General features: G+C 57.6%; 3 protein-coding genes and 1 long non-coding RNA gene across 8 annotated transcripts in view; 3 read left to right on the forward strand and 1 right to left on the reverse strand.

Moving 5' to 3' along the window:
• The window catches only part of WDR90 (WD repeat domain 90), a 21,787-nt gene extending 17,254 nt beyond the window's left edge, over window positions 1-4,533 (forward strand). Inside the window, exons 34-40 of the mRNA XM_023513858.1 lie at window positions 2,317-2,439; window positions 2,586-2,760; window positions 2,865-2,995; window positions 3,089-3,232; window positions 3,308-3,427; window positions 3,535-3,619; window positions 4,168-4,533. Coding sequence (XP_023369626.1) covers window positions 2,317-2,439; window positions 2,586-2,760; window positions 2,865-2,995; window positions 3,089-3,232; window positions 3,308-3,427; window positions 3,535-3,619; window positions 4,168-4,325 — 936 coding nt within the window. The 3' untranslated portion in view covers window positions 4,326-4,533. The remainder of the gene's footprint in view (window positions 1-2,316; window positions 2,440-2,585; window positions 2,761-2,864; window positions 2,996-3,088; window positions 3,233-3,307; window positions 3,428-3,534; window positions 3,620-4,167) is intronic.
• Window positions 1-11,371, forward strand: part of RHOT2 (ras homolog family member T2) — a 17,326-nt gene extending 5,955 nt beyond the window's left edge. The window contains exons 1-19 of one of the 5 annotated variants that reach the window (XM_003790748.3): window positions 5,770-5,869; window positions 5,986-6,044; window positions 6,151-6,232; window positions 6,315-6,358; window positions 7,212-7,265; window positions 7,700-7,752; window positions 7,823-7,931; window positions 8,019-8,120; window positions 8,214-8,312; window positions 8,426-8,534; window positions 8,618-8,738; window positions 9,005-9,089; window positions 9,159-9,301; window positions 9,379-9,479; window positions 9,552-9,682; window positions 9,795-9,881; window positions 9,998-10,120; window positions 10,232-10,434; window positions 10,734-11,371. In XM_003790748.3, coding sequence (XP_003790796.1) covers window positions 5,833-5,869; window positions 5,986-6,044; window positions 6,151-6,232; window positions 6,315-6,358; window positions 7,212-7,265; window positions 7,700-7,752; window positions 7,823-7,931; window positions 8,019-8,120; window positions 8,214-8,312; window positions 8,426-8,534; window positions 8,618-8,738; window positions 9,005-9,089; window positions 9,159-9,301; window positions 9,379-9,479; window positions 9,552-9,682; window positions 9,795-9,881; window positions 9,998-10,120; window positions 10,232-10,434; window positions 10,734-10,860 — 1,869 coding nt within the window. In that variant the 5' untranslated portion in view covers window positions 5,770-5,832 and the 3' untranslated portion in view covers window positions 10,861-11,371. Of the gene's footprint in view, window positions 1-5,769; window positions 5,870-5,985; window positions 6,045-6,150; window positions 6,233-6,314; window positions 6,359-6,651; window positions 7,266-7,699; window positions 7,753-7,822; window positions 8,121-8,213; window positions 8,313-8,425; window positions 8,535-8,617; window positions 8,739-9,004; window positions 9,090-9,158; window positions 9,302-9,378; window positions 9,480-9,551; window positions 9,683-9,794; window positions 9,882-9,997; window positions 10,121-10,200; window positions 10,435-10,733 lie in introns of those variants that run through there. The other 4 variants (XM_023513792.1, XM_023513793.1, XM_023513794.1 and 1 more) reach the window with 4 other exon arrangements.
• Window positions 11,372-12,807: 1,436 nt separating this feature from the next.
• Window positions 12,808-14,979, forward strand: RHBDL1 (rhomboid like 1). Its single transcript, XM_012805683.2, has 8 exons — window positions 12,808-12,846; window positions 13,146-13,382; window positions 13,554-13,778; window positions 13,854-14,002; window positions 14,166-14,278; window positions 14,350-14,450; window positions 14,537-14,597; window positions 14,679-14,979. Exons 1-8 carry the CDS (start codon window positions 12,808-12,810, stop codon window positions 14,948-14,950), a joined length of 1,197 nt encoding a protein of 398 aa, XP_012661137.1. The 3' UTR covers window positions 14,951-14,979.
• A 404-nt stretch (window positions 14,980-15,383) lies between these two features.
• Window positions 15,384-16,486, reverse strand: LOC111725602. Its single transcript, XR_002773632.1, has 2 exons — window positions 16,158-16,486; window positions 15,384-16,033 (listed from the first exon to the last, which is right to left on the reverse strand). It is a non-coding gene; the product is annotated as an uncharacterized LOC111725602 (long non-coding RNA).
• Between the last annotated feature and the right edge of the window lie 28 nt (window positions 16,487-16,514).

The following is a 16,514-nucleotide window of genomic DNA, read 5'->3' on the forward strand; positions in this document are numbered from 1 at the left end:
ATTCGGACCCACCAGCTCTGGTGTATGTGGCTGGCTCCTTAGCTGCTTGAGCTACAGGGGCCACCCATTTGTTTGTTTGTTTTTTTGAGACAGTCTCACTCTGTCATGCCATGGTGTCATAGCTCACAGCAACCTCAAACTCTTGGGGTTAGGCCATCCTCTTACTTCAGTGTCCCAAGTAGCTGGGACTACAGGCTCTCATTACAACACCTAGCTAATTTTTCTATTTTTAGTAGAGATGGGGTCTCACTCTTGCTCAGGTGATCTACCTGCCTCCCAGCATGCTAGGATTACTGGCGTGAGCTACCACCCCCAACCTAAATAATAATAATTATTAATTTTTTTGAGATAGTCTCACTTTGTCATCCTCAGTAGAGTGCTGTGGCGTCACAGCTTACCACAACCTCAAACTCTTGGGCTCAAGTGATTTTCTTGCCTCTCAGCCTCCTGAGTAGCTGAAACTACAGATGCCCACCACAATGCCTGGCTATATTTTAGAGACAGGGGTCTTGCTCTTGCTCGTGCTGGTCTAGAACCCATGAGCAGAGGCAATCCACCTGCCTCAGCCTCCCAGAGTATGAGGATTACGAACAGGCGTGAGCCACCATGCTGGCCCGTAAATTATTTATTCATTTATTTATTTACTTATTTCAGATAGTCTCACTATGTCACCCTCAGTAGAGTGCTGTAGCATCACAGCTCACAGCAACCTCAGACTCTTAGACTTAAGTGAGCTTAAGTCTAAGCTCTTGCCTCAGCTTCCCAAATAGCTGGGACTACAGGCATCTGCCACAATGCCCAGTTATTATTTTTGTTGTTGTTGTTGTATTAATTGTCATTGTTGTTTGGCAGGCCCAGCCTGGGTTTCAGCCCCGATGTATGTGGCTGGCACCCTAACCGTTGAGCTACAGGCCCCGAGCCTAAATTATATTTTTTAATTATCTTTTTTTTTTTTTTTTTAGACAGAGCCTCAAGCTGTCCCCCTGGGTAGAGTGCCATGGCATCACAGCTCACAGCAACCTCCAACTCCTGAGCTCAAGCGAGTCTTCTGCCTCAGCCTCCCAAGTAGCTAGGACTACAGGTGCCCACCACAACGCCTGGCTATTTTTTTTCAGTTGCAGCCATCATTGTTGTTTTTGGTGGGCCCGGGCTGGATTCGAACCTGCCACCTTTGGTGTATGTGGCTGGCACCTTAACCACTTGAGCCACAGGCGCTGAGCCATTTTTTAATTATCTTAAAAAATATAATTTAGTGTTCACACTCATACTTAAAATTCAAAGTGAGAACTGGAGGCTGGGTGTGGTGGCTCACACCTGTAATCCTAGTACTCTGGGAGGCCAGGGTAGGTGGATTGCATGCACTCAGGTTTGTGACCAGCCTGAGCCAGAGAGAGACCTTTAGCTTGTCTCTAAAAATAGCTGAATGTTGTGACAGGTGCCATTAGTCTCAGTTACTTGGGAGGCTGAGGTAAGGAAATCACTTGAGCCCAAGAGTTTGAGGTTGCTATGAGCTGTGACAGCACAGCACTCAACTGAGGGTGACAAAGTAAGACTGTCTCAGAAAAAAAAAATACAGTCAGAACTGGGTTGGAACTGGGTTGTTTCTTTTAACCTCATGGGCATGTCACATCTCCTCTCCTCTCCCCAGTTCTCAGTGGAACCTATGTAATGAGTCCTCTACTTTTTCCCTTGATATGCATATAACAGTCAGGAAAAAACCCAGATTGTGACCACCAATGACATGACCACTGAACACAGCCAGCTGTCTTTTTGTGCCTTTTTTTTTTTTTGAGATGGTCTCACTTGGTCATCCTTGGTAGAGTGCCATGGTGTCTTAGCTCACAGCAACCTCAAACTCTTGGGTTCAAGAGATCCCAGCTATTTTCTAGAGACGGGGTCTCGCTCTGGCTAAGGCTGGTCTTGATCCTTTGAGCTCAGATAATTCACCTTCCTTGGCCTCCCAAGTGCTGGGACTACAGAAATGAGCCACCATGCCTGGCCATCTTTTTGTGCTTTTGACTTTTTAAGTTTGAAGCCCTCCAGGAACACCTGGTCATACTGCTGTGTGTTACATTCTGTCACAGTATCTTTGTTTGTAGTGTCCCCCCCAGGCAGCTGACGGGTGGGCTGCTTTGGTCTGGATTCACTTAGGTCTGGCGTGGGGGCTATGTGGAGGGCCAGGCCTGTTCCCTTATACCACACGGAGTTGGCTGGGCTGGGATTGGAAAGGCCTATGTCCCTTCCTCTGCCTAAGGGCCATGTGGGCTCAGGTAGTGCTAACCAGGTGACCCTCAGCCCAGGTGTGGGTCCCCTCAGGTGAATGAAGTGGCCTTTAGCCCCAACGAGTCTCACTGTGCCACCTGCGGTGAGGACGGGAGTGTACGGGTGTGGTCCCTGGCCAGCCTGGAGCTAGTGATACAGTTCCAGGTGCTGAACCAGGTAGGTGGTGTGCAGGGCTGGGGGTGATGCTGAGGGTGGGGCCTGTCTGCCCAGGGCTCAGGAAGCTTTGTCTTTCTGGCCTCTGTGTCTACCCTCCTTGGTCCCTCCCTGGGCTAAGGCTGATGTTCCCCACCTTGGGCCCCCAGAGTTGCCTGTGCCTTGCATGGAGCCCCCAGTCCTGTGGACGCCCAGAGCAGCAGCGGCTAGCAGCTGGCTACAGTGATGGCACACTGCGCCTCTTTAGCGTCTCCCGGACAGTCATGGAGCTCAAGATGCACCCCCACTTGGCTGCGCTGACAGCTGTTGCTTTCTCCACTGATGGTGAGGAGTTAGGCATGTAGTAATGCCACCATCCCCACCTGGCCCAGGTCAGCTCTCCGGGCTGGGGGTTCAAAGGGTGACAGCATGGTTCCCACCTGGCCCAGGTCAGACCATCCTCTCTGGAGACAAGGACGGGCTGGTGGCTGTGAGTCACCTTTGCACAGGGATGACCTTCCGTGTGGTGAGTGACCACCGGGGTGCCCCAATCTCCACCATCCAGATCACAAGTAAAGAGGTGAGGCAGCCTCCAGAGCTGTGGTGGGGTGGAGGTGCAGGCAGACAGGGGCAGATCTGGGCAGAGACAACTGTCAGCTCTCACCCTTGCCAGCACGGAGACTTTGGGGTAGAGGGCACAGACTTGTGGCTGGCTGCCAGTGGGGACCAGCGTGTCAGCATCTGGGGCTCTGACTGGCTGAGGAACCACTGTGAGCTCCTGGACTGGCTGAGCTTCCCGATGCCTGCTGGCCTAGAGGTAAGACGGTCCTGGTGGCACTGTGGGTAAGGGTGGTGCTCCCCCTACCCCATAGCCTGCTGTACCTCTCCACAGACCCAGGGCCACCTGCCGCCCTCCCTTGCTGCCTTCTGCCCCTGGGACAGGGGGCTGCTGGTATATGTGGGCCCAGGGGGACACAAGGAGGTGATTGTCTACAGCCTCCACCAGAAGCAGGTGAGCATACCTGCTGGCTTGGTGCTGGAAACTCAGGGTCCCAGGCTGGGGAGCCTGGGCTAAATTCTGAGCCCAGAGCCCAAGTGCCTTGTGCTGGGTCTCCACAGGTGGTGGAGAGGATTCCGGTGCCTTTTTTTGCCACATCCCTGAGCCTATCCACAGGGGCCTGCCTCATGGCCCTCGGCTTCGCTGGTAAGTGATGGTGGGTGCCAACTCAGGCTATTTTGGCTGGGGCTGAGTAGGCTCACCTGTGCCCCTCCGAGACACACCCCTCACCTGTGCTCCTAAAGTTGGGTCGGGATGCCAAGACCAGAAGCTGAGCATGTGAGGTGCTGAGTGTGGCACCTGGCACTGGGGCTCACAGCCCTGAACCCATCAACATGGGTTCCCCCTGGCCAGGTGCGATGGGCTCATGCCTATAATCCTAGCACTCTGGGAGGCCGAAGAGGGTGGATTGCTTGAGCTCACAGGTTCGAGACCAGCATGAGCCAGAGCGAGACCTTGTCTCTAAAAATAGCCAGGTGTTGTGGCAGATGCTTGTAGTCCCAGCTACACGGAGGCTGAGCCAAGAGAATTGCTTGAGCCCAAGAGTTTGAGGTTGCTATGAGCTGTGACGCCATGACACTCTAGTGAGGGTGACAAGTGAGACTCTTTCCCCTCCCACCCAAAAAAAACCCCCATGGGATCCCCCTGCCAGTGCACTGCCTGGCTCCAACCTACTCCATGCCATCTGCCCCTAGAACGTGTGCTGAGGTTGGTGGACTGTACGTCGGGGACTTCCCAGGACTTTACCGGCCATGGTTATACAGTGCACCTGTGCAGATTCACCCCATCCGCCAGGCAGCTCTTCACAGTGGCCCACAATGAGATCCTGGTGTGGGAGGTCACAGGCCACTGATCTGTGGTGAGGACCATGGTGTCAAGTGCCCCAGGCCACCTGGGCAGAAGTGTGGCTGAGAAGCCAGGTTGTCAAATGCCTCATGTGAGGACAGGATGACGGGGACAGACCAGAACTCCACGTAAACCATCAGAACCAGACTGCTGTGAATTTGAGCAACCTGAAAATACAACAACCTGTTCACTTTTCACCTAGGGAGTTTTTTTAATAAAAAACAATTCATTTTTATTAACTAAAATGAAATCAAATCTATATTTTAAATCAAATGAGAAATGCAGTTGCAGGCTCGGTGTCTATAGCTCAACCGGCTAAGGCGCCAGCCACGTACACCTAAGGTGGCGGGTTCGAATCCCCAGCCCGGACCCGCCAAACAACAATGACGGCTGCAACCAAAAAATAGCCGGGCGTTGTGGCGGGCGCCTGTGGTCCCAGCTACTTGGGAGGCTGAGGCAGGAGACTCGCTTGAGCCCAGGAGTTGGAGGTTGCCGTGAGCTGTAATGCCACGGCACTCTACCCAGGGGGACAGCTTGAGGCTCTGTCTCAAAAAAAAAAAAAAGAAAAAAGAAATGCAGTTGCAGTGATAGAATGTAAACCCTACATGAGCATACTCCACTGTGGTTGTTAGTTACTTGGTGTGTTCTGTTTTCAAAGACAAGATTAATTTTTTTCCAACTAATCTTTGGTATAGAATAGCTATTTCCTTTCAGAGGAGAGAGTGACCATCATTTATGCTCTGTTATTTCTACCATATAAGCAGTCCTATTCTCTTCAGAAAATCTGCTTCTCAGTGTGTTAGCTCTTTTTGATCCATGGTCTTGTAGCAGAGAAACCTTTTCCAATAACCCAAAATGTTGTCTCTAGTACTAACAAACATTAATCACGACGCCTTAGATCATAGTTTTGTACACAGCATCTGCCATTCTGTGTGCTTTCATTCAAACTTAAGTGCTTTCATTAAAATTCAGTATTCTTGATATTTCAGGGAACCCGGGGTATAAATGAACCCATCCTAATAAACACATCCTTTTACCTTACTAAACCCTTCCCAGAGACCTTCATGGGACACATGTAGTAAAGTTATAGCGTCAATGTATTTCAGACCTCATCACCTAAGGGGTTTTAACGTTTACACTTTGTAGCTTAAATTAACGTGTGCATTTATTACATTACTACTCTCTCGTTGCACTGGTAGTCCCCTTTTCGCTCCTGGCCAGAGCTCAGCCTCTGCCCCAGCCCTAACCCTCCAGTCCCCGTCCTGGCCCAAAGGCCGATCAACCCGCCAGGCCTTGGCCCGCGCGCCCCAAGTCCCGCCGCCCACGGTCCCCGGCGAGCCCACACGGTGGCGCCGCCGCGCAGCCGGGTTTCTCTGGCCCGCCGGCTCGCTGGTGCAGCTGGATGGACGGGGACCGGAAGTGCGGGCTCGAGGGGGCGGGCAGAGGGCGGGGGGCCCGGCCCAGGTCAGGTCCGGGTGGTGTTTGGGGCCAGTGTGCGGCTCCAGGTGGCAACCATGAGACGGGACGTGCGTATCCTGCTGCTGGGCGAGGGTAGGCACCGAGGGGCCGAGGGACTTGGGGCTGGAGATATGGGGCTGGAGTCGTCGGGGCGCGGACGGGGGCACCGTGAACTTGGCGGTCCACTCTGACCGCGCCGCCCTGCGCAGCCCAGGTGGGGAAGACGTCGCTGATTCTGTCGCTGGTGAGCGAAGAGTTCCCTGAGGAGGTAAGCGGCCAGCGCGTCGCAGCGGGGTGCCGGCTGCAAGGGGAGAGGCTGAGGTCCCGGGCGCTGCGGGGGGGCCCTCGGTCAGCCCTCCCTGGGCCTGTTGCAGGTACCTCCCCGAGCAGAAGAGATCACGATCCCCGCAGACGTCACTCCAGAGAAGGTGCCCACCCACATTGTGGACTACTCAGGTATTCGGTCCCACCCATCCTGGTGGTTTTGCCCAAGAGCGGGCTTTTCAGGCTGGTCTGCAGCAGGGTCTCTTCCATCCAGAAGCCGAGCAGACAGACGAGGAGCTCCAGGACGAGATCCACAAGGTTCGGGTTGTGAGGGCTCAGGAAGTGGGTGCTGGCCATGGGGGCCTCAGGCTAATCGGCTTCACCCTCTGAGGAATTGGATTAAGGTGCTCGATTTGTCCTCGGCCCTGGTAATTCTGTTGTGATCTCTCAGCACCCACAGTTGTCAGGGCTCCAGTGACATACCCTGCTGGGAGAACCTTGGGAAAGAAGGGAGCTTCCCTGAGGGCCATCTGTCCTTCTTTCCCACATGGCCAGCCAGTGCTTGGTCTTCCTTTGTGCTCTAGAGAGTGGCTATCCCTTTTGCTGCATAGCCTGGCCTCCAGGCTTTGGTAGGTGCTGTCGTATCTAGGGCTCACCTGTTACCAGGTTGTGTGTGCCAGCCACCTGTAGCCTCTATTGTGTTCTGGGAGCATTGTCAGGAAGGGAAGCATTGGCTGCCACAGCCTCCCAGAGGCAGCCCCAAACTCTGACACTATTACTTTGACTGCTTGTAATAAGTACAGGCCAAGGTCAGGGTCAGTGTGCTCTGACTGCTTTCCTCCAGGGCTGGGTTCTGGGCGTGGTTGTGTCTGTCCTGAGGCCTCCAGAGGACCTGCTGCCTAGAACTGTGTGCTTTGGGGTCTGCCATCTCTGTGCTGGGACAGGCAGGGAACGGGCTATCTGAGGTGCCAGCCGGCAGCTGCCTGTCCCCAGCATGACAGCAGAGAGTGAACATCAGGCTAGAGGCAAATTCTAGAGAAGAATGGGCTCCTAGGCCTTGGAGCTGTGCTCCATGCCACCTGTGAGTGCCTGGGAGGGTGTGTAGTTGGCCTGGGCTGTCCTCGGTGAGCAGGCAGCCTCTTGTCTCCCTGTGCCTCTGCTTTCCTCACAGGCAAACGTTGTGTGTGTGGTATATGATGTCTCCGAGGAGGCCACGATTGAGAAGGTAAGGGGCTACTGCTTGTTTAGTCAATACTCTGTCCACGATGCAGACCCTAGTGGTAGAGATCGGGTGGCCAAGGTGGACTCAACCCTGTGTACTGCCCCATCCATAACAAACATCTTGGGGACCTTCACCTGGAGCTGCTGGCTGCTCCCCCAGTGAGCCTAAGTCCTTCCACACAGAGAGAGCCTAGTGTGGCTGCCTGTCTGAACTGCGTAGCAGCCCGTCTTCCCTCCCTAGTCTCAGAACTCCCAAGTGAGTGACTAGGGGCCTTTCTTGGGCTCCTCCGGGCTTCATCCCTAGTGCTGAGACTTGGGGGCCTCAATTGGCCTTGACCTCCCCTTCTGCTCTCCCCAAGCCAGGTGTGAGCCCTGTCTGGGAGCTGTGGGCTGCACTGTATGGGCAGCCTTGTATCATGGCTGGGCTTTGCTTTTCAGATCCGAACCAAGTGGATCCCGCTGGTGAATGGGAGGACTGAGAAAGGGTCCAGGTAATGAGCAACACCTGGGGCATGCCCCACTGGCTCCTACTCCCTAATGACCATGGCCTTCTTCTCCCAGGGTGCCCATCATCCTGGTGGGCAACAAGTCAGACCTGCGGCCAGGGAGCTCCGTGGAAGCTGTGCTTCCCATCATGAACCAGTTTCCCGAGATTGAGACCTGTGTGGAGGTAAGTGGGCAGGGTATGGCTCTAGCTGGGAAATCTATGGTGAGACCCCTGTCCTGTGTCTTCCTCAGCCTATCCTGCCTTCCCCAGTGTTCAGCCAAGAACCTGAGGAACATCTCAGAACTGTTTTACTATGCTCAGAAGGCTGTCCTGCACCCCACAGCACCCCTCTATGACCCAGAAACCAAGCAGGTGGGTGGTAGGCCTGACCTGGCTCCACTAGGGACCCACAGGGATGGGGATGGTTAAAGGCTGCCTGGAGGCACTGAGCCATTGTCCCCACAGTTGAAGCCCGCGTGTGCCCAGGCCCTCACGCGCATCTTCAGGCTCTCAGATCAGGACCTGGACCAGACACTCAGTGACGAGGAACTTAATGCCTTCCAGGTGTGCCCCACCCCCACCCGAAGGTGCCCTATCTCTTGTGTCTCTGCTGCTGCTGGTTATTAGACCTGCAGTTTCAGGGTGGCCAACTCACACCAACTATTTCTTGGAGGCAGAAAGCCTGTTTTGGGCACCCGCTGGCGCCGCAGGCACTGGAGGATGTAAAGATGGTGGTGCGCAAGAACGTGGTGGGCGGTGTGCAGGATGACCGGCTGACCCTAGATGGTGAGACTAGGCCCCCACTGCCTCCAGGTGCTGGACGCCCAGCCAGGCTATGCCTGGGGCTACCCGCCTCTGTCTTGGCACAGGCTTCCTCTTCCTGAATACCCTCTTCATCCAACGGGGCCGGCATGAGACCACATGGACCATCCTGCGGTGTTTTGGCTACAGCGATACACTTGAGCTTACAACCGACTACCTTTTCCCACCGTCAGTGTTTAGTGGGGCTTAGGGCTCAACCTCCCTGGGCATGGGGGGGTCCAGCTTAGCAGCCTCATTGGGGGTGGTGGCCTGTCTATGCTGGAGCAGATGGCCACTATCCTCCCCTGGCCCCAGCTGCATGTGGAGGGATATAGGATCCTCCTGGGTCCATTGGAAGGGTTCTACTGCATAGATGGGACTGCAGGGTGACAGCTAGATGGTCCAGCCTAGTGGTGCCAGATACCCTAAAAACCAAGAGTGTTGTCACCTTGCAGGCTCCACGTGCCCCCTGGCTGTAGCACAGAGCTCAACCACCTGGGCTACCAGTTTGTGCAGAGAGTATTTGAGAAGCATGACCAGGTAAGAGCACTGTGGTCCCCTGTCCTTCACTACCATGCCTGGCACATGTCCCATGACCTTTCCCTGCAGGACTGTGATGGTGCCCTCTCACCCACGGAGCTGCAGAGCCTCTTCAGCGTGTTCCCTGTGGCCCCCTGGGGCCCTGAGCTCCTGCGCACGGTGTGCACCGAGTCCGGCCGGCTGTCCCTACATGGGTACCTTTGCCAGTGGACGTAAGTGCCACGCTCAGCACACCCACCTGCGTGCTGTCCACCTCCCCACTATAACGTTTGCCTTTGCCTGCCTCCAGGCTGGTGACCTACCTGGATGTCCAGCGCTGCCTGGGGCACCTTGGCTACCTGGGCTACCCCACCCTCTGCGAGGAGGACTCTCAAGCCCGGGCCATCACAGGTGGGTGCCCACCCTCCTCAGGCCCTGGGCCTAGCACCAGGCAGTCACCTTAACCTGCACCCATCCTCACAGTCACTCGTGAGAAAAGGCTGGACCAGGAGAAGGGGCAGACACAGCGGAGTGTTCTCATGTGCAAGGTGGTGGGGGCCCCAGGAGTGGGCAAGTCTGCCTTCCTGCAAGCCTTCCTTGGCCACAGTCTGGGGGTGAGTGTCTGCAGAGGTACTAGTACCCTAACTGGTGGCTCTAGGAGTAGGTCAGGGTTTTCTGGGTTGTACTGAGTCCAGTGAGCATCAGGGTCTCCTCCCTCTCTCTCAGCACCAGGATGACATAGAGTCCCCAGAGGCCCCTTCCAACTATGCCATCAACACTGTGCAGGTCAATGGACAGCAGAAGTACCTGATTGTGAGTGCCAGGAGGGCCTGGGATCTTGGGGACACTTCTTTGCCTACCCCTTACTTGCTAGAGCTGTTTCATTGTGGCCCTTGGGGATCCTTGTGTGAGGTCACTGTTTGTCCTAGCTATGTGAGATGGGCACAGACAGCTTGCTGGCCACCTTGCCGGATGCTGCCTGCGATGTTGCCTGCTTAATGTTTGATGGCAGTGACCCAGAGTCCTTTTTGTACTGCGCTGATGTCTACAAGGTGAGACCTGGCCCCAAGTCTTGCCAGGGAACAGTGCCATGGGGCAGGGCCTATCCGCCAGCCGTGCCTTGCTCTCCTAGGACTATCCCTTACATGGCCTTCCCTGTGCAGCGTCATTACATGGATGGGCAGACGCCCTGCCTCTTCCTCTGCTCCAAAGCTGACCTGCCCGAAGGTGTTGCGCTGTATGGCCCTTCACCAGCTGAGTTCTGCCGCAGGCACCGTCTGCCCACACCCATCCCGTTCTCCTGCGCCGGCCCAGAGGAGCCCAGCACTGCCATCTTCACCCAGCTTGCCACCATGGCTACCTTCCCGTGGGTACCCAGCATCGTAGTCCTACTCACAACAGGAGGGTAGTCTGTCCTATCTCAGGGCACTGGCACCACCTGTTGCCCAGACACTGGAGTGGTTATGGTGTCAGGGCTGGAGCAGGGTCAGGGTTGCAGGGTAGGGCTCTGGGTGACACAGCATGTGCCTGGGTGTGCCCCTCAGGGCTTGATCCCTGCTGGCTGCTTTGTGGCCTGGGACCTCTGACTGTCCAGTTGAGTGTGACCAGCAGCAAGCAGGCAGGCCTGGCCTGAGGGCCTCTGCTGATGGCACCTCTCTCTCGCAGACACTTGGCCCGAGCAGAGATGTGTCCGACGTCCTTCTGGCTCCGGGGAATTCTGGGGCTCTTTGGGGCCGCCATGGCTGCAGTGCTTAGCTTCTCCCTCTATAGGGTCCTGGTGAAGAGCCGATGAAGTTCCTGAGACCTTGAGCCCCTCCCTTGACCTGGGCAGGGTTCCCTTCAAGACAGCGCAATGTGAAATGCAAGCTCCTAGCTGAGCAGTCTGACCACAGGGCCCTCAAAGGGACTGTCTTCCTTAACTTCTGAAGATAGTCACCTGCCCCTGCGCAGGGCCCTCCATCCTCCTGTAAAGGGCCCTCCATCTTCCTGTAAAGTTCCCTGGCTCCTGCCCAAGGCCCAGGTGTGCCATATGCCACCACAGCCACAGGCACTGCCTTCCTTTGTGGGTTTCATGTGTGTTGGGCTGGGGACCACAGGTGACCTCAGACTCAGAATTCTCAGGGCTCCGCCTCTTTGCTGGTCCTGGGTAGCTAGTGGATGTGAGAGGCTGGAAGGCAGAATTTGGGGCCAAAGGTGGGGGTGGGCAGCACCCTCTTGTCCAGTTGGGAACCTTTCCACAGTGGCGCCCACAGTGGCAGACAAAGTTGGGTTTCCTGATTAAACTGTCTTTTCCATCTCTCGGACCCCAGTCTCTGAAAACAGTTTTTCTCAAACTGATATGGAACACATTCTGTGTCTTAGTGTGGGCTAGAAATGTCACACCTCCATTTCCTTCTTAGGTCACCACCCCAAGGCCTCAGGCCAATGTGATAAGTGACCCTGTAGGGTCTTCATGTCTATGGAGGCTGTGTGGTCTGGGTAAGGCCACTGCCAATGGTGCCTTCTCTGCTTGCTCTGTGATGTCCTGGCATGGAGCACGGCTGACCACTACGCCCTCGCCTAAAGGAAGCAGGACAACTCTGGTGGGGGGATGGGCCTAGACATACTTCCTAGGCATGAAGCTGAGAGACCCCACAGTGTAGTCACCCAGGGCCGCCCAGACAGGCGTTCACAGACCTACATACTTGGGCCAGGGACCCTCCCCAGGTCTTGGTGTGCTGCCTACCCTAAGAAGTCCCTGCACTGTCCCCACAGCCTCCTGGCTGGATGGCAGTTTGGTTCACAGTCTGCTTTGGGCAGGGGAGAATACAGTCTGCTTTGGGCAGGGGAGGATACAGCAGTGAGTGCAGCATCCCCAAAATCTTTGCCACAGCAAGGGCAGGTTTCCAGCAGCCCTTGGTGGGTTGCCATGGGTACATGTCCCCGTCTGTCACCTTTGTTGCTTTGTTGTTGGAGGGGTTTGCCCAGGAACAGGTCCTTACCTTATCCCAGCTGCAGCCCTGCCCCATGGGAGTTCTGCTCAGCTGGGGCTGTCTGGATAACCTCAGTGTTTTCCTGAGCCCAGAGGCTCTGCCAGCTCCTGCAGCATGAGTGGAAACCCCAGCATGTCAACATGTGGGTTCATCTTGGTCATCCGTACTGTGGCAACTGCAAGAGGGTCTTCCACCCTGCAAGGTGGCCTTGATCTCACTGGGGGCCATGGGATGTTCCTGCTACAACACGGAGGATGGGGAGGGGGTGTGTCTACCACAGGTGGGTGAGCTCCCAGTCGAGGCAGAAACATCAATGAATTGCAACGATGAGAGACAGTGGAGCAGCCAGGGAGGTGATGTCTTTAGGCCTGAGCCTAGAAAGCCTGTGTGGAAGAGCCTTGCTCGTGAGGGGTTCCAGAGTGCCCCGACTTGATGTGGCTGCTGTCTGGGAGGGAAGGAAGGTGTGCCCAATACCAGGGGTGGGGGTGGGCACACTGTTCAGCGGAAGCCATACCTGCCCAGGGTGTGTGTCCAGAGGCAGCCTGGCTGGCACATCCGCTTATGGAGTGCGTGTGTCCTGGCCCGCGCGTGGCCGCGTGTGCAGTGGGGGCGGGCGGGCGGCTGTGACGCGGCCCGAGCGCGGCGCGGCGCGGCGCGGCGCGAGCAGAGCAGGTGGAGCGGGCTGGCTGGGGCGGAGCAGAGCCCGCCGCAGAGCAGCCCCTCCCGGCCGCGGCCGCTGACCCCGGCCCCCGGCCCGGCCTGGCTCTATGGACAGAAGCTCCTTGCTGCAGCTCATCCAGGAGCAGGTGCGTGGGGGACAGGGGGAGCCGGCACCACCCTGGGTGCTGTGGTCCTGCTGCTGGGCTGAGCTTGTGAGGGACTGAGAGCTCCCAGAGAGCCCCACTCCACATCCCCAGCACCCCTCTACACGACCTTGACCCCTGTGCTTGAGCTGGCTGGCCTGGAGCTCCCGGGGGAGGGTAGGAGGGAGGGCGGTTGTCACAGGGTGGTCTGGGTGGAAATGAAGTGGGAAGAGCTCAGGAGCGGGAGGGCTGGGACCTGGCCCTGGTGTCCTGGCAGCTCCTGGAGCTGCTGCTCAAGCTAGTGTGCCAGGTCCTGTGGTCTGGGTTTGGCCTGCCTCAGACCTTGGCTGGCGCCACCCCATCCCACCCCACCCCAGCAGCTGGACCCTGAGAACACAGGCTTCATCGGTGCAGACACCTTCGCTGGTCTGGTGCACAGCCATGAGCTGCCCCTGGACCCGGCCAAGCTGGACATGCTGGTGGCCCTGGCCCAGAGCAATGAGCGGGGCCAGGTCTGCTACCAGGAGCTGGTGGACCTGGTCAGTGCCATAATGGGTGGGCAGCAGGGGCCAGATTCAGTGCCCTGCCAAGGGGGTGTGTGAGCAGGTGGCCTCTCTTGCTGGGGAGGACTCATGGATGTGGGGAGCTGGGCAGGCCACGGGCAGGGGTGCCATGAAGGGACTTGCCCATGCTCTGGTCCCTGCCCCTAGATCAGCAGCAAGCGCTCCAGCAGCTTCAAGCGGGCCATTGCTAATGGGCAGCGGGCACTGCCCCAGGATGGGTTGCTGGATGAGCCAGAACTGGGTGTCTACAAGCGGTTTGTGCGCTATGTGGCCTATGAGATCCTGCCCTGTGAAGTGGACCGCCGCTGGTACTTCTACCGGCACCGCAGCTGCCCGCCCCCTGTGTTCATGGCCTCCATCACCCTCGCCCAGGTGGGACCACCCCCCCACTGCCCTGGGGGGGCCTCCTGCGTCCCTGTCCTGATCAGCCCCTACTTATATCTCCAGATCATCGTGTTCCTGTGCTACGGGGCACGCCTCAACAAGTGGGTGCTGCAGACCTACCATCCAGAGTACATGAAGAGCCCCCTTGTGTACCACCCTGGGCACCGTGCCCGGGCCTGGCGCTTCCTCACCTATATGTTCATGCACGTTGGGTGAGTGGCGGTTGCTGGCTTGGCCAGGCCAGCCCACCCAAAGATGCCCACTCACTAAATCAGAAAGACTCATCTGGGGGACAGAGGCAGCAACTTGAGGCAAGGGTTGGGGGTGGCCAGACTGAACAGCTGATCCCCCCGTACCTGTCCCCCGTGTGGCCAGGCTGGAGCAGCTCGGGTTCAATGCCCTCCTGCAGCTGATGATTGGGGTGCCCCTGGAGATGGTGCATGGCCTGCTCCGTATCAGCCTGCTCTACCTGGCAGGTGTGCTGGCAGGTGAGACAGGCATGTGCCCCTGCCCACCTCATTGGCTTGTCCTGCCCTCATCCCCTCCCCTGCTCACACAGGCTCTCTGACCGTCTCCATCACCGACATGCGGGCCCCCGTGGTGGGAGGCTCTGGCGGGGTCTACGCCCTGTGTTCAGCACACCTGGCCAACGTCGTCATGGTAACAAGGCTGCCCAGCTGTGGATGTGGGGCGGGGCCGGCCCACCCCCACCCTCAGCATTCCTCTTGTCTACATGCCCTTGTCAGAACTGGGCTGGGATGAGGTGTCCCTACAAGCTGCTGAGGATGGTGCTGGCCTTGGTGTGCAGTGAGTAGGGGCTAGGTGGGGTTGGGGGGGCCCCCTCAGCCTGCAGTCAGGGCCCCTCCCACCTGCTGCATCCCTCTGCAGTGAGCTCCGAGGTAGGCCGGGCCGTGTGGCTGCGCTTCTCCCCACCACTGCCTGCCTCGGGCCCGCAGCCCAGCTTCATGGCACATCTTGCGGGTGCGGTGGTAGGTGTGAGCATGGGCCTGACCATCTTGCGCAGCTACGAGGAGCGCCTGCAGGACCAGTGCGGCTGGTGGGTAGTGCTGTTGGCCTACGGCACCTTCCTGCTCTTCGCCATTTTCTGGAACATCTTTGCCTATGACCTGCTGGGTGCCCACATACCCCCGCCGCCCTGACCAGCTCCCTTTGGCTGGGCTCAGGCATGTGGTGAACTGGCCACCAATCAGGCCTTTTGTGTCTGCCCTCCAGGGATGGACGTTTCAAGGCTGCTGCTCCCCATGGGGCAGGTGGTCCATGTGGCCCACTGATTTGAGGCCAAGGCTTACTCTAGCCCTGGCTGCCCATCAAAGGCCTGGTTGGAAGGGCTGCTGGGCCAGGGATGGGTAGGTGGCCTCAGAGGAGTCCTCATCCACCTCCCACCCCTACCTCCACCCCTAGGACTTGCAGTCTGAGCCTTTTTCGAAAATAAATAAATATTTTACACAACATCAAGTGGCAGTCCCACGGTTCCAGAGACTTGTCTGCCCTCCCTTACACCTGCTGAACTTGAAAGACCCCCTCCTCCCATGATAATGGCTTGGGTTTTCTTTCTCTTTGCACCTCTGGACCTGGAGTGAGCACAACAAACATTTATTGATTCCTGTAATGGCCAGCTTCCTGCTTAGCCAGCCTGCTGTCCTGGAAACCCCAGGCCTGATTCTGAGAGGCAAGTGGGCAGGCGTGGGTCCTGTACTTCTTGGCTGGCCTCGTGGCTTCATGAGTAGCCAAATCAGGGCATAGCTTCTACCCCATGGCCCAGGTCCACAGCGCTGTCTCCAGAACGCTCCTGAGGTCTGGAGGTCCTGGATGCCTTTTCTGGCCACCAGCAGTTTGCTTGTCTGGACGCAAAGCCTCTGGTACTCTTGGATCAGGTCCAGATACAGCAAGTAGAACTCGAGAGTGCACTGCAGGGCTGGCAGGAATGCTGTGGGCAGCAAGGAACACTACACAGGTCCCACCGGTGTGGGGACAGAGTCTTGGAGACATGCCGTTGCTCCTGCTCTGAGTGGCACTTGATTGTCCCCGCGCTTACGACCCAGCTCACCCGAGGCCATACCCACAGCTTCAGTACGCGGCCAGAAGCGACCCCTTTGCGGGCCGACATATCAGCGGCTTCTGGGGAGGGGCCCACCACGCCACCCTTCAGAACCCGCTCGCTTCCCTCCTGTTACGTGATTGTCCGTTTGTCACCGGTGGTGGCAGGCAGCTCCTCTCGGTACCTGGGGTAGAGCAGTGACGCAAGTCCAGCCATGGAGGCGCCCACCCTACCAATCCCCACAACCCCTTCCACTCTGTTAACGGTCCAGGGCTTTCACCCCGGGGGGTCGCGCGTGTCCGAAGCACCTCTCTGCGGCGCTCCGGGAGGGAGGCCAGGCGCACGGTCCTCGTACCCAGCAAGCCGCCATCCGCCATGTTCACGTCGGGGGCGGGGTCTCTGAGACCGGGGCGGAGCCTGTGCGCCCCAAGGCGAGGCCGGCCGCGGGGGGCGGGGCCCGAGTGCCGCGGGGGTGGGGTTCCTGAAGACCCACGCAGGTTTTAGGCGGCTAGACTCCAGCGACTGGGATGAGGGTCTCAGTGGGGAGGCCAGGCCTTCGGGAAAGCGCTCCTCCTGGCCTCCAACGTCGCCCGTACCGGGCCCTGAGGCTCGTTTGACGTACGCACGACCCCGCCGCCCTCACGTGTGCATCTCCGCTGGCTCCG

Source organism: Otolemur garnettii, unplaced genomic scaffold (assembly GCF_000181295.1).
Source record: "Otolemur garnettii isolate 467f Iridium unplaced genomic scaffold, OtoGar3 scaffold00044, whole genome shotgun sequence".
In the NCBI taxonomy this organism is placed as follows: Eukaryota; Metazoa; Chordata; class Mammalia; order Primates; family Galagidae; genus Otolemur; species Otolemur garnettii.

What these genes read in the sequence shown, in the direction of transcription:
- RHBDL1 (XM_012805683.2), top strand. Translation starts at nt 12,808, where the DNA reads ATGGACAGAAGCTCCTTGCTGCAGCTCATCCAGGAGCAG. An exon ending in CCTCCATCACCCTCGCCCAG is followed by an intron (nt 13,779 to 13,853) that starts GTGGGACCACCC and finishes TTATATCTCCAG; the next exon opens with ATCATCGTGTTCCTGTGCTA. An exon ending in GGTGCTGGCCTTGGTGTGCA is followed by an intron (nt 14,598 to 14,678) that starts GTGAGTAGGGGC and finishes ATCCCTCTGCAG; the next exon opens with TGAGCTCCGAGGTAGGCCGG.